This window comes from Carya illinoinensis, chromosome 15 (assembly GCF_018687715.1).
Source record: "Carya illinoinensis cultivar Pawnee chromosome 15, C.illinoinensisPawnee_v1, whole genome shotgun sequence".
Taxonomy (NCBI): Eukaryota; Viridiplantae; Streptophyta; class Magnoliopsida; order Fagales; family Juglandaceae; genus Carya; species Carya illinoinensis.
Window position 1 is genome coordinate 30,918,828 of NC_056766.1, and position 16,702 is coordinate 30,935,529.

General features: G+C 34.4%; 1 protein-coding gene across 5 annotated transcripts; it reads left to right on the forward strand.

The window, feature by feature from the left end:
- The first annotated feature begins 5,184 nt into the window (after window positions 1-5,184).
- LOC122297757 (disease resistance protein RPV1-like) lies at window positions 5,185-16,168 on the forward strand. Of its 5 annotated transcripts, XR_006238878.1 has the most exons (10): window positions 5,185-5,800; window positions 6,549-7,647; window positions 7,996-8,280; window positions 8,359-9,294; window positions 10,208-10,413; window positions 10,512-10,843; window positions 11,055-11,251; window positions 11,330-11,413; window positions 11,543-12,228; window positions 14,282-16,167. XR_006238878.1 is itself a non-coding variant. In XM_043107921.1 (5 exons), exons 1-5 carry the CDS (start codon window positions 5,283-5,285, stop codon window positions 10,220-10,222), a joined length of 2,853 nt encoding a protein of 950 aa, XP_042963855.1. In that variant the 5' UTR covers window positions 5,185-5,282; the 3' UTR covers window positions 10,223-10,503. The 5 variants fall into 5 exon arrangements, 2 of the variants coding, with proteins under 2 accessions (XP_042963855.1, XP_042963854.1); XR_006238879.1 differs by having other exon boundaries at window positions 11,080-11,251; window positions 11,330-12,228; window positions 14,282-16,168; XR_006238877.1 differs by having other exon boundaries at window positions 11,330-12,228.
- The last annotated feature ends 534 nt before the right edge of the window (window positions 16,169-16,702 follow it).

Sequence of the window (16,702 nt, forward strand, 5' to 3'; positions counted from 1 at the left end):
ATATCTTGTCTTCTATTAGCTGAGCAAAATAATGAGTTTTTGTTAAGAAATCACCAGTCACGTCCTACTGGTTCTATATCATTCCCTAAAGTGAATGGTACTAGATTTACATCATTCCCAGAAGCGAATGGTGTATTTTTTCAAAAAAAACGAGGGCGTGGACGTGGTAGGAAAAACTATAAAAGTGGAGGTCCTAGAAGTGACTACACTAAAAGGGACAATAATAGATATACACCGTACCACCAGAAGTGGTTCAACTTAGAGAAGGGCAAAGGTCCTCAAAACAAATTTTTAAAGAAAGATGAAGATGGATGCCATAGATGTGGTATGACTGGACATTGGGCTCGTGTCTGTCGTACAGATAAGCACTTGGTTGACTTATACCAATCTTCTATAAAAGAAAAAAACAAAGAAATTTGAAACAAATTTTGCTGAACCATCATATGCTTTAGATTCTATAGATGGAGAAGATATTACAAGCCTTGATGTTTCTGATTTCTTTGAGGACTCTAGTGGTAGAGTTGATCATGGAAGTGTTCCCTTTTAATTAATGTATTTCCTTTATCTTATTATAAAATATTCTGCAATGTTTTGTAGTAATGAAAGTTTTATTTATTTTTTTATACTTGTTATAAATTATTGATGATATGATTTATCTGAGAATGGAAATGGAGCATCCCTGAAGGATCGCCCTAAATCAATAATTTTATTGAGTATCTCATATGAGTGATACTTGTACCAAAAGCTCATTATGATTTATGCACCTGAAGTTGCATAATTGAAATTGTGGAAAGAATATATATTTGAATGAACGTCTCGAATGTACTTCTGAAGTAGCAATATCGAGTATGCTCCTAAAGTAGCAATATGAAATGCAAATGTTCACAATATATTCTAAATTTGTATCAGGTTTTTCAGTGACTAAGCAAAATAATGAGCTTTTGATAAGAATCATTAGTCACATCTTACTAGATCTATATCATTCCCTGAAGTGAATGATAATGAATTTATATCATTCTATTCCCTGAAGTGAAAAGAATGATGCGTTTCATTCAAAGAAACTAAGAGATTAGACGTGATAATGAATATCTTTTCGGGCCAGAAGCTCGTATTAGAAAAGCTGTAAGCTTTCTCTTTGAGATGATATTATAAAAATTATTGAATCAAATATTATGATGCATCAAAAGGTGATATGATTCAAAATATTTATATCTTTTCATGGTTATCTTGATCATCCAAAATCAATTACGATAAGTCGAATGATTTTCATATGGACGTCCATAAAAGAACCAGAAGATTCTTTTACTATAAAGTCTTACCATCAGAAGTGAAAAGAAAAATTTGCTTAGCAAATAAGATGAAATTATTCAACGTTATCTTGATTATCATATGCGAATTAGAAGTTCAGATGATAATTAAATTTTGGATGCAATAAGATAAAAATGTCTCATATTCTAGCTGCTAAAATCCCAGCGAGAATTGAAGTCCCTGTAGGACAATTAAGAAATTCAGCAGTCTAAAGACATGTATAAAGGCATGTGAGACTTATCGATACAAAAGATAGAGTATCTCAAAAGAGAAAGGAACAAATAATTTGGTGCTCCTGAAGAGGCCATACCCACAAAACAAGCAATAAAGTCCATCCAAATTCTCTGTATAAAATTCTCCTATATAAACTCTTGAAGAGTGCCTCCTGAAGAGGTTTTTCATGAAAATGTCTTCCCTTGAAGAGGGACAGGTACCTGAAAATAACGAGATTTCGTTACATTTCATGAATAATGGAGAAATTATGGATAGAAATAAAATCGTTGTCGACAACGTATTTCCATATCAGATGGCAATTGATATTACCAGAAGTAATGATGAAAGTGAATCAAAAATCGTCGAAGAATACGACGTAAAATATTGGCCAAATTTGAAAGAAAAAATTCCTGCAGAATTGATTCACTTATAAAATATGATGCATCGGGACTTATAGTCCAAACACCTAAAGAGGTTATGCTTGTTGAATGTCAGTGGGTATTTATGGAAAGGAAATAAAAATGTGATATATAAATCACGAGCCAGTTTCTCAATTCTTGCAGAATTGATATCACTAAGTAAAATGTGATAAATATGGACTTGAAGTCCAAACACTTAAAGAGGTGATTTTTGTTAAATATCAGTAGATATTTATATACATGATATAAAAAGCTTGAAACTTTTAATATGAAAATGTGATATAGAAATCACAAGTTAGTATGATTTTAAAGTGGTTGAAATCATATTGAGATTTTTATTAGCTTGAAAGTTACCGAGAGTTTGGATATGCATGATTAACTGCATATTTATATGGATCATTGGATCATGATATATATATATGAAAATTCCTGAAGGATAGAAAATGTCTAAAGCTTCTAATATGAATACCTCTGGAAATATGTATTCTATCAAGTTTCAAATATCCTTATATGATCTAAAGCAATCCAAACGCAAATGAAAACAAGCTATTATTGCAGTTTATATATATGATTTAAATGTCATTGAGGCTCCAGAAGAGCTCATAAAAACTGCACATATTTGAAATATAAATCTGAAACCCTTGCGGCTTTAAGGGGAAGATGGATGATGTTATTAGTCATGAAATACCATCCTTTAATACAATTAATATTTCAGATTCATATTATGGGTTTGATATGAAGTGTGCATTATTAAAGAAGAAATGAAAGGGAGCACACAGAACATCTACCAAAAGATAGAAACACAAATATGAATATTTGTGAAATATTATTTTATTATCTTAAAGCAAGAATTACAGAAATTTGAGGCACTTTGCCTCATTCTTCAAACGCTCTTGTTCTTCAAGAATCTGCATGACATCCCTATCTAAAGGGGTGGGCAATCGAAAAGAAGATTTAAGCAAGGATTTTAAATTCCTATTCTCTTGCTTTATTGATTCTATCTTCATGTTGGACTCCAGAAGAAGTCGCTGAAGTATAGCAATATTCTCGTGGAGATTGTCAACTCCACAAGTTCTGGATTGCAGTCGCTGAGAAAATGCGACAATGGATGATGAGTATCGGGTACCAAGACTCACAAGCTCATAGATAGCTTCATTATCTGACCTATGAGTCAGATCATTATATTGTATGATAGCACCTGTGGTAGAAGCAGGAACAGCTGATGAACGAGGTGCAGAGTACCTCATATATTGGTCACGAGAAGATCGCTGAGCCATTGTAGGATAAGAATGCAGAAAGAGATTGCAGAGTAAAAATGCAGTATGATTATAGAAAAGTGAAGAAACTGAGATGCGAATGAAGATGAGCTGAATATCTCTTTTATAGAGAAAATTATGATACAACATCTCTCGTGAAGCAAGAAAAAAAAGAGACGAAATATAGCTTTATAGCTCTGCGGCGCCTGACAGCTGTGGCACCTGACAGCACGCCTGACACCTACAGAGGAGTTGAAAATCCGCGATGCTTGTCTGATCTTAAAAGGCTGGCCACCGTTTTTATTAAAAAATGAGGTTAGCGGTTTAATGTTGATGAATTCTCCACTAACTGTATTATTTACAAGAACTCCAGAAGAGTACAACTCCAGAAGAGTAGTGATGAGCAGAAAGATCCAGTTGTGATTATTTTATCAACATGGATCAAGTCCACAGTTAGTTGGATGTACAGATGCGAGTTATCTCAGATACACACAAGAAGATCATTGCAATTCATGAGAAGAAAGTTGAAATTGATATCAAGAATGTACGGTCAAGTAAAAATCTGGCAGATTTATTCACTAAAGCATTACCAACTGCAACATTTAAGAAGATTATGCAGAACATTGGAATGCGGAGGTTTGAAGACCTTTTATTATGCACTTTTCAGGGGGAGTAATGTCTTGAAGACTTATACTGATTGTACTTTTTTTCCTTCGCTAAGGTTTTATCCCACTGGGTTTTCCTTTGCAAGGTTTTAATGAGACAATCTTAAAGCATTTTACGGTACACATGAATATTGTACTCTTTTTCCTTCGCCATTGGTTTTTTCCTACAGGGTTTTTCCTTGGCAAGGTTTTAACGAGGCATATTCATTATATGTGGTCATCCAAAGGGGGAGTGTTGTAAAATAAAATTGTTGTAAAATAAATTGTATGACCACCTTGAGCTAGCCGACATATGCATAGTGCATAGTGCTAGCATAGTACTAGTATAGTGAGTTGGCCGACATATGCATAGTGCATAGTGCTAGCATAGTACTAGCATAGTGAGTTGGCCGACATATGCATAGTGCATAGTGCTAGCATAGTGAGTTAGCTGACATATGCACAGTACATAGTGCTAGCATAGTGAGCTAGCCGTCAAAAGCATAGTCCCCTTTGTACGCCTATATATATCGTTGAATCCTTTAAGAAATTCATAAGTTTCATAACCTCTCTGAATTCTATCTCTTTCTCTCTCATTTTGAAAGTTTTAATAACACGTTATAACTCTCTCTTTTCAATGATTTCATAACAATAAATCATAAAATATTATTTCCATCAGGACCAAAATTGATCGTCCAACATCTACCCCTAATTATTAAATGACACTTTATGAAATATTTATATATATATAATCTGAAAAATTGACAACCTAACTACTTCTGCCCATGCCCCAAATCAAGTGTCGTTTTACAACGAAACAAATGAAGTCTTTTACGTCGAGGTCATGAATGGATTCTTCTGACGTATAGCTCTGTTATCTTGTGTTTTTTATAGCTCAGGTTTTATTGAAAAAGTAAAAACGAATACAACAAATGAAAAGTATTGGTAGGGCCATTCCCCTTTGAATGGAGTGGTTGTTGGCACGAAGTTGCCGAGAAATTTCTAAAATTATTTATTTGCAATTAAGTACTTTAAAATTGGACCTTTTGGTAAATACCAATCGCAATCAACATCATGATCGCCCTGCTGTTGGGAGAGAATCAGAGGAGAAGAAAAAGCACGTGGAAGATACGTCGAAAGGCAAGGAAGACCAATGAAAAACAAGATATGCGTGGGTCATGGCGTAAGAAATTGGAAACCAAAGAAGAGAAAATAAACATTCACGTCAAAGTGCATGGAAAGTCAAAAAAGTATATCACTGGGAAACACATTTTCCATATTTTATCCTATCAAATTGATCAAGTTAAGATCAACACATTTTCCCTTATAAATTTACCAACCATTACAAACTCAAAGGAACATCCCCAGTACTCTCCTTTCTTTGACCCACATCTCCATAATTGCTCCTCTCTTGTGAAACATTTATCACACATACAGAGAAGATGACCACTTCTTCCATGGCCTTACAAGGAGCTTCTTCCTCTCTCCAGTCCTCCTCTTCTTCCGTACATCCGTGGACTCACGATATATTCTTGAGCTTTAGAGGTGAAGATGTTCGCCAAAATTTTATTTCTCATCTATACTATGCTTTGAATAAAAGAGGAATCAACACTTATATAGATGATGAGCTCGAAAGAGGAGAGGAAATCTCGCAAGCACTTTTTCAAGCTATCGAAGGGTCAATGATTTCTATCATTGTACTATCTAAAAACTATGCAGAATCTAGATGGTGCTTGAATGAACTATTGAAGATCCTTGAGTGTATGGAACCAGTAAAACAAAAAGTTCTACCCTTATTTTACAACGTAGATCCATCAGATGTAAGACATCAAAAAGGAAGTTTTGGAGAAGGATTCGCTAAACTTAAAGACAGGTTCAAGGGCAATGAAGAAGTGCTGAAGTGGAAGGCAGCTTTAGAAAACCTAGCCAATATGTCGGGGGTTGAATTAAAGAATTACAGGTACTTCTGATTTCTTTGAATATATATATATATATATATATATATTTATATATCTATGTGTGATGTTAAAGTTCGAAATTAAAGAATTACATGTACTTCTGATTTCTTTGAATATATATATATATATATTTATATATATCTATGTGTGATATTAAAGCGAACTTTATGAAGAAAACTCAGACAATTTCGGCATTGATAAAGATATGGTATTACCGCATTAATTTCACCTTAAAGTTTATTGGAGAAACTGAGAACATGAAAAATACAAATTTCAATCTAGGAATAAAACAACTAAATGAAGTGGAAAAAAATAATTAAGAAAAAGGATGGGGATTTTTTTATTTCTTATGAGGTGAAATCATACCCTTATAAGAAAAATAAAAAAAACTTTAAATAAGCAATGCTTTTTAGTGGCAATTTGTTTCTAGATATAAAGATTCATAAATACTGATCTTCAATTATAAGTTCTAGATTAATTTAAGGATTTAAAAAGTTTGTTTATACACACGAGAATGAAAATATAAGTCTACCAAGGGCATGAGAAATGTACAAATTAATATATATATATATATATATAAACATTCAGAATAAGGAAGGAGAAAGGCTACCCTTTGACATCGAAATCTACTGCTATCACTTTGTTATAAAGAAAAAAAATGGAAAACCATATTATTATTATTATTATTCATGTGTCATTACTGTGAAAAGTACTCTTACTCGTTAATTTATCTTCTCTGTTATTTGATAGGAAAGAGTCAGAATTTATTGAGGAAATCATTCAATGGGTCAACTCAAGAATAGTAAACCAAACACCTCTAAACGTTGCCAAGTATCTAGTTGGGATAAAGTGTCGTAAGCGAGATATTTATCAGCATTTAAGTATTGAAAGGAATGATATTATACATATTGTAGGGATATTTGGTATCGGTGGAATTGGTAAGACGACTATTTCAAAAGATATCTATAACCAGATTTACTCTCAATTTGAAGGAAGTTGTTTCTTGAAAAACGTTAGAGAAACTTCAAAACAAGTAGGAGGTCTGATTAAGCTGCAAGAAATACTTCTTTTCGAGATCTTAGGGAAAAAACTAGATATTTATGATGCTGATAGAGGAATGAATGTGATTAAGCACAGACTTTGCTCTAAAAGAGTTCTACTAATTCTTGATGATGTGGATGAGTTGGTCCAAATTGAAAAATTAGTTGGAGATCGCAATTGGTTTGGTTTGGGAAGTAGAATTATCATAACAACGAGAGATCAACGTTTACTAGATAATGCTAAAGTTGATTCAAAACATGAGGTGATGATTTTGGATGACAGTGAAGCTCTTCAACTCTTTAGCTTGCATGCTGTTGGGAAAGATGAACCACTTGATGAGTATGTGGAACTCTCTAAACAAGTAATAAAATATGCTCAGGGCCTTCCACTGGCTTTAACAGTGCTAGGATCGGATCTAAAAGGTCAAAATAAACCTCAATGGAAGAGTGCATTGGAAAAGTATAAAAGCATTCCCCACAAAAATATTCAAAGTGTACTTCGAATAAGTTATGATGATTTAGAAGATACTGAGAAGGAAATGTTCCTTGATATTGCCTTTTTCTTTAAGGGAGAACCTTTGGCTAATATCTGGAAAATATTTGACAGTTATAATTATTTTCCAGATCATGGTATTGACAAGCTTATAAAAAAGTGCCTTATTACTATTGAAGATAAATATGTTTGGATGTATGACTTGTTACAAGATATGGGTCGAGAAATTGTTCGACTAGAATCACCCCTTGAACCTGGTGAACGTAGTAGACTCTGGTTTCACAAAGATATCCGTGGAGTGTTGGAAGAAGGCACGGTAAGAGTAAAAAAAAAAACTCGAGTTTTACATTTATTTCCATTTTTAAAAGTGAAATCCAGCAGAAAATTATGGCCTTATGAGTTAATATATAAATATATATATATGTATATGAAATATGTAAACATATATATATATATCCTGTAAATCAAAATGAATTTGTAGCTATATATAATGTCTCATTCTGTTTAATTAAGATTAGTCAAAGTCTCATATCTAAATGTCCTTTTTCGTTTCCATTATCCTAACATTTCAGTAGTGAGAAAATACTAGTTATTTTTACAAAGTTGATGCTTAACTTTATGCAGTAATTTTGGTAACACTTTTGTGTATTCTCCTGCGTATTAGGGCACAAACAAAATTGCAGGGATGATAATAGAAATGCCCAAAGGCGAGGATGCGATAAGCTTGGATCCTGAAGCATTTGTACGGATGAAAAAACTTAGAGTGCTTTTCATTCGTAATGCAAGTTTTTCAGGTGGACCTAATTATCTATCCAACGAGTTAAGAGTACTTGATTGGGTTGAATATCCGCTACAATCTTTGCCACCTAATTTCCATGGAAATAAACTCATTATCTTTAAAATGCGTCTTGGCTTCATCAGGGAGTTAGGCTTCATCTGGGAGTTTAAGGTATCTACAATTATAATCTTCAATAACTTTGTTTCTTTAATCTATGTGCTAAAACTACTTTCAATTTTGTTTTAACAGAATATGACAAGTATGGAATTCCATAATTGTAATTTCTTAACAAAACTTCCAGATGTTTCAAGCATTCCAAATTTGAACAAATTGATTGTCAGAAGATGTACAAGTTTAGTTGAGGTGCATGATTCTGTCGGATCCTTAGAGAATCTTTGTCAATTGGATTTTTCCGGATGCTCTAACCTCAGAATTCTTCCAGCAAGCCTCAAGTTGAGATCTTTACATGACCTTTTTCTTAGTGATTGCTCAAGCCTTCGTAGCTTTCCTGAAATTGGTTGTGAAATGAAATATTTACGGCAATTATCTCTATATCGCACTGCAGTGGAAGAACTACCTTTATCCATTGGCAATCTTACTGGACTTCTTGTATTAATTCTACAAGGCTGCAAAAACCTTAAGCGTCTAGTGAAGAAGATGGGGTATGATGGACAATCCATTCTAGCTATTGGGTCTACAACAATGGAAGACGAGATTTCATCGAATGAAGAACAACTCCAGGAATTGGCGCCTCCAACGAATTCAAGCAATGGAAGCAGTGCATTACAAGTGTTGAATCATCCGAATTGTTTACAATCAGAATCAAATTTCTTTCCAATATCAAGTTTGTTTACCATGTTTTATTCTTTAGACACATTAACTCAATTAGATCTATTGAAGAGTGAAATTGTTAGCCTTCCCACAAGCATAAGAGGATTTGTTGCACTTAGAGAGCTCTACTTGTGGGATTGCGTGAAACTTGAAGAAATCTTAGAGCTTCCACCAAATATAGAATTTGTAGAGGCTATGGGATGCGAGTCGTTAGAAAGATTTCCAGAAGTATCAAGAATAATGGAATTCAATGGAAGCTACATTAGATCGCTATGTCGTATTGAGTTGAATGGCTGCAACAAAATGAATGAGAAGATTTGGAATTATAAAGTGCCAAATCCATTACTGTGGAAGGTATGTACGTGTCTCATCCTCTCTCTCTCTCTCTCTCTCTCTCTCTATGAATTCTATATAAGATGCATGACTTTAAAATAAATGATGATGATGATATTGTTTTAACAGGGACATTATAATGCCACTATGTCTTCGGAAAATGAGATTCCAGAGTGGTTACGGTATCAGAAAGAATTTTTAGAAAATGAAATTGCTAAGAGAGGGGATGACGATGTCCAATTGAAAAGAAATGAAGAATGGGTAATAAATATTGAGGGGCCACACCATCTGGAGAATATAAGCGGAATTGTAATATATCTTGTTACATTTTTTAATGAAGATCTTAGGAATGATAATTTTGATCTTGATGTTGAGATAACCAGTATCAGCTCAAATTGTGAATGCCATATCGATACAGAAGGATGTGTAGTTTTGTCTAATGAAGATCCAATTTCTTCTCATATGGTACCCAATGGACTGGATTATATCGTACCCAAAGAAAAATATGGAGTATGCGTCTGGTACTCTGATTTAAAATCATTTGAGGTGAAGGTTTTGGACAATTTGAGGGTTCAACTTCATATTCTTCCCAATCCTCTTTGGGTACCTGTTTGGTCACGGTATTATATAAGTTTGGGAGCCAATGTTTTATATAGGCATGAAAGCATAGCACATTAAAAGAAGAAAAAATGGATTGAATTAAATGATAGCCCAAGTGGAATTTCTGGTGAGATTTTTTGCATTTTCAAGAATGGATAAACCTATCTTTATTTCTTTTGTAGATTTTGATAACTTGTCTTTTTTTCTTTCTAAAATGATCACTTTCAAGAATGCCAATTAGATACTAATCATTTATGAGAATTCTGTGATAAACATTTTCAAGAATGCATGCCAACTCGATACTAATCAAGGGGTATATTTGTCTAATTGTCAGGTATCGAATAAATGATTTAGAATCATCTAAGCTAAAGGTACCTTCAACTTCCTAGTGATAGTGCTCTTTTGCGGATGCCATATTATAGGAGTTAGGGAGCCAATATTGTATACAAGCATGAAAGCAGAGCACATAAAAGAAGAAAATTGGATTGAATTAAATGATAGGCCAAGTGGCCTTTTGCTACTATTTCTTTGGAATTTCAGGTGAGATTTTCCTTTCATTTTTGTTTGTGCTCTTTGGTCTTTAAACTTGATTTGGTATGGAAAGAACAAGAAACTAAGAAGTTTGGTAAATCTTGTAGTTGTAGCAGGATTTTTCAGTCCATCCAAATCAAAGGACAGAGAAAAAACTAAACACAGGGTGTTTGATGAAATGCCTCAGTTAACTTGAGAGCATGGATAGTCTACTGTTTCTATTTATAATATGTATTGCATCAATATAAGAGACATTGTACCGTTGGAGACTTGTGTCTATACAAGGTAACTTGCGGAAATGAAATCATACAAAGTTGAAAAAGTTAGAATCAGCCATTGCATGGATTGGGGTTGCCATATGGGTGACTGGGAGAATCTTTAGCAAATGGAGATGCGTTAGCCGTTGTGGCTATCGCCTTGAGAGATGGATCTTCATTTGGTAAGTCTTCATTTCTGGATATAGCCTTTGATGGATTATTGGTGTTATTAGTAACTGCAGTAAAAAAGATGCATGCCTTGATAGAGAAATACGAACTTAATGGCCACATCAGATGGATAGTAACTTAAACTGATAGATATCCTTATGGAGAGCTATATCATTGTATTGCTGATACAAAAGGAGCTTTTGTGCGAGAATTTCTGTCTAACAGTCGTGGAGGCACACCTTTGCAACAGATCAAGGAGGCCCATCAGAAATTATTGTTGGGGGAATCTCAGGCTTTCACATTGACCCCTGTAATGATGATGAATTGAGCCACAAGATTGCTGATTTCTTTGAAATGTGCAAGGCGGATCCTGAAAATTGGAACAAGATCTCCAAAGCTAGTCTTCGGCGTATAAATGAATGGTAAGTATTTCACCACGGGATACAGAGAACTAACCATGAGAATTTCCTTTGACAGTTGGTTGTTCTTGCGCATTGTAGCTACACATGAAAGAGTTGTGCGAACAAGCTGCTGAACATGGGAGCAGTGCATGGATTTTGGAGGCTGATGAACAAGAAACAAAAGTTAGCTAAACAAAAGCATATCGACATGTTTTACAATCTCCAGTTTAGGAATTTCGTGACTTTTTACAACTATTTTTAGACATATTGAAATCATAAACATTTTATAGAGTTCTATTCATTGTATCACAGGCGAGGAGTTTGCTCATCCCAAGGGAAGAACCCCAACAAACAACACCAGCTGCGACGTCTAAAGCCTAAACAACCATCGGCAACATTGACAACTGTATCCCAGTCCAGACCAAGGCATATAAGCTAACTCTTAAGAAAATTTAATTTTTTTAAAAAAAAAGTTATTGAACAAAAGTTATTTGACCTCCTTCCATGGTTGTAAGTTATGCAGAAGGGGGCATAGAACCGGTTAGAAGAAATTAGTTTTCATGTTTTTTCTAGTGCAGATTTGACTGTTGGAAATTAAAATTCAAAGGATCCTTTATGCAACAAATAGTCCTTTTAAATAGTAAGAGAGGAAATGCAATAAATGGGTAAATGAGTGGTCATAATAAAGTGAAAAGGTTGGAATTGGAGGCACATCATTCTTGGTTCTCTGTCTTTTAATTTATTACCTCCCATATGAAACTATCTTTTGTTCATATAGCTAAAGTGAAAGTAAGATGTAGTGAGGAAATATATCACGAAATACAGAAAATGTATATTGTCAGGGAAGCAAGTCATTAGAAGGATTTTGAGAATTATGAAGAATATTGGAATTCAAGGGAAGCCATATCAGATTGCTATATTGTATTATCTTGAGTGGCGGCAACAAAATGTATGAGAAGATTTGGAGTTATAAAGCGCCAGATTCGTTACTGTGGAAGGTATGTATGTACCTGTCTCATGCTCTCTCCCAATTCTATATCTCTCCCAATTCTATATAGGATGCATGACTTAAAAAGAAATGATGATGATGATATTTGTTTCACAAGGACATTATGATGCCACTGTGTTACTAGAAAATTAGATTCCATAATGGTTTCGGTATCACTTATCAGAAAGAATTTTTAGAAAATGAAAGGGGGGGGGGTGTATTATTTGTATCACGATGCCAAGGTAACCATTGGCAGCTCAACTCGTGTAGGCCATATCGATCGTAATGAAGTGCTATATTTCGTTAAGGATGAACTATATTTGGATAATGATGATGTAACGAATAAAATGATGATGTAACGAATAAAACCAGAGGCCAATATAATGTATTTAACACTAAAGCTGACGTATGCCTGATGGTGCCGAAATAATGTGTTCGTTCTCTCTGTCTCTCTTTCTTTTCAAAATACCTTGCATTTCTTTCCAAAAGAGGAGAAAGAAGCGACATGGCCAACCAAGTGCTCCTGATCTTGTAGTTGCCACTTCTCCTGCTTCCATGAACAATTTTCAATACAAGAAAATTGACACGCTTCAGAACCAAGTCTCTTCAACCCAATGGAACTTGGAGGTCATGAGAAAGCAATGGAATCAGTAGTGTGACAATCTAGAATTGGTGCTTTTTCTGTAAAAACCTTTTATTTTGGGGAGCTTGAGATCATTGGCTCATTGGCACCTATTTAGTATGTCATTTTCTATCATTTTCAGTCTTGATAGATTAAACACAGAGTGAAAACTTTAGCATTTTAAAATTTTCCATGATGTTAGAGGCAGTTTGGGAACTGGGATGTATTTTTCTTGACTTCATCTCATCTGAAATCAAACATTATTACTCCACATTTAAGGGCAGCGCTGTTCTCATGGATCGAGATGCATAACGCATACTAATTGTAATATCCATGTATTATGCTCTGTTTTCTTTATAAAGTCAACATCTAACATCAGCATCCCTCATAGAGTAATTACCTTTTTGTATGTTGTGCCAAAACTTACCATAAAAGTGCACCTAGGTAATTTCTGTAAGCCAAAATGGCATGACACCCAACCTCCAAAAGAGAGGTCTGTGCATAGTATATATGATATACAGTCAGGACAAGAGCTTCTTATGTCTTTCCGAGAAAGTTCTTTGACCATAGTACCTAAACTTGTTTTATCTTCTTCAAGCACAAACATACCTTGCAAGTATATGCTGGGTAATCCAACTTGCAGCCATTTACACGGTTTTGAACTAAAGTCATTCTACATAAAACAAACATCCGTACCAGATACTTATGAATTAATTCTCTGCATAAACTTTGGACTTTGGAATTTTTCGATGTAGAAGGATTGAATTTTCCTGATTCAACACGTTTCGATCTCTCCACATTAATAACGTCGTTTGAAGATATGATTTAGCGATTTTTAATTAGGAGTTTTTGCCAATTGCAAACTTGGTGGTGAGACCTATCATAATCATAAAATATTTAAATTACCAATTAATACTATTTTATTACTCAACTTGAAGAAAAATAACTATATTTTACAAAAAACCGTTAGATTTATTTTCAATTTCTTAAGAATTTAGACTAAATTACCAATAGCTATAAAGAGCATAGAAAGTCACAAAAAGAATAATATTCCATATTTTCTCCGTCTTTCAATGGAAGCCACATGAGATGGCTACAAGTGATTGACTTGGAGGGCTGCGATAAAATGCATGAGAAGAAGATTATAGTCATGAGGAGAGTTTTTTATGGAATGCTGAGGTAACCATTAACAGATCAAATTGTGTATGTTCTCTCTGGTCTTTAAGACTTACTTGATTTGATATTTGCCATTCATTTATTAGCTCAATGATTTTACCACTCATTTTAATTGATTGTGTTGTTGATGGTCTATATGATAGTTTGGTGACACTGACTGTAATACCAGAAGATTCCAATCCTGATATGTGAAATATAGATATATAGTTTTTTGTACTGGTGATTTTGAAAGTTGGTAAAACAGCCAGTGAATTTCATTTTGTAGGTAACAAGATTCTTGAGGATTAGAGGATATTTGGCAGACAAGAATAAACCAATCATCTTCTTGATGGCACGACTTGATACAGTGAAAATCATTACTGGACTGATTGAATGGTATGTAAAGAATGAGAAGCTAAGATCGAAGTTTGGTAAATCATTGAATTTCTAAGATAAGTTTCCATGGCAGGTGCATATAACTAACAATGGCCTCATCTAAAACTAACTTTGAACCAGAATATGTTGGTGCAACATGGGCTGCAAAAATAGTACAGACAGAGTAAGAGAAAAGAGTTTCTTTCAAAGTGTGTTACAATATCCTTTTTCACGTGTGGACACAAGCAAGATAGCCCCCCATGAACTTGGTGTCTAAAGTTCGATAAACATACTCCTTCACATATCCATTACTTCTATGAACTTTGCTTAAAGAAATATTGACTTGTTATCTAGGATATATTGTTGTGCCATGTTGATACCAATTTATATTATGGTATAGTGACTTTATCATAGAACTACACTCTTTAGACTTCAACAAAATATGATATTCAAGACTTAATTGTATCTTTGCCACTGAAATTAAGGTTTTCATTTGGGATTTGATGTTAAGACTCCCTTAATCTACACAGGTTGCATGTGTAGTTGCAGCATTCAGTTGTAACACTTCACTATTGAAAATCCTTAAGTGTATCATGAAAACAATAAAACAAATTTTTGTACACCTATTTTACCATGTAGATCTATCAGATATAAGACATCAAAAAGAAAATTTTGGAGAAGCATTCGCTAAACTTAAAAATAGGTTCGAGTGCAATGAAGAAGTGCTGAAGTGGGACGCAACTTTAGAAAAGCTAGCCAATAGGTTGGGGGTCAAATTAAAGAATTACAGGTACTTTTGATTTCTTCGAATATATAAATATAGATATGTGTGTGTGTGTGTGATGTTAAAGCGAACTTTATGAACAAAACTCAGAAAATTCCAGCATTGATAAAAATATGGTACACCGCATTACTTGGAGAAACTGTGAACAAGAAAAATACAAATTTAAATCTAGGAATAGAGGAATATATGCAATTTCGTCGTCCATAAAACAACTAAATGAGGTGGAAAAAAATATAATTGAGAAAAAGGATGGGGATTTTTGTATTTCTTATGAAGTGGAATCATACCCTCATAAGAAAAATAAAACAACTTTAAATAAGCAGTACTGCTTTTTAGATAATTTGTTTCGATACATAAATATTGATATTTAGTTATTACACGGTGTTGGCCTTCCAAGCACGTGCATGTAGGCTGCTTTCTGGATTGATGGAACCAAACAAGCTGTCCACTTTTAATTAATTAATTAATTAAGAGAGGAAACGCAATAAATGGGTAAATGAGTGATCACAAAAAAGTGAAAAGGCTGGAATTGGAGGCGCTTCATTCTTGGTTCTCTACTTCTTTTAATTTATTACCTCCCAATATGAAACTTTATCTTTTGTTCATATAGTTAAACTGTATCTCATTTTCAATCTTGATAGATCAAAACACAGAAGAAAACTAGAGCATTTTAAAATTATGACTGGGATCCATGATAACAAAGGCAGCTTGGGAACTGGGATGTATTTTAACGTATACTTATCGAAATGTCTCTGTATTTTGCTCAACAGTCCACTTGTCATTCTTCAGAGTTTCAAGCCCTCCTCCTCTAATGAAGAGTTTCTTTAGGCTATCCATTTTGCTAGGTACCAACCAATCAGGTATCTTTGTCTCTGGGCAACTCCAACTTCTCAAGAAGCTCCAGAATTTGGTAACTACTCTTTGTTGTCAACTTGGAAGCTTGTTAATTCTAGAGATCCCTTGAAGACTAAGAAGCCTTAACTCTTTCATACTCTTCAACCCTTCTAAGAATTCAATACTCTCCACCTCTATGTGATAGGTATGTTGCGCATCCGGCTGCCCAGAAATCACACCCACAATAGATAGAGACAATATTTAAGTGGTTCGGCAACTGCCTACGTCCACTGAAGCGGAAATTCGATTTTTCAATATGTTTGTACAATTTTACAAACACTCACAACATCTCTCTATCTCTCTCAAATGGCCTCCGTTCTGGGTTTCCCCAGAACCCATTTTCGCCCTCTGCCCTCTGCCTGATCTCTCACCTCAGTGAGGATGATTTTCTCTTCACAATTCATCTCCTTTTATAGGAGAAATTATGGGGGACAAATTGCCACCATTCTTGACCAAGATGGCCTTCAATTCGGTGCAGCATTTGTTGATCAATCTTTGCTGCAGAATTCGGTGGAGTGGGTGGGTGGCTGGTGCCTAATAATCCAAGAATGAAAACGGTGCACATGTCCTGGGGTTTGGTGAATGAATTGCAATGTGTTTGGTTTCACACTGCAGGTGGCTTTCAACAATCACCCCCTCCACCAAAGTGTGTCA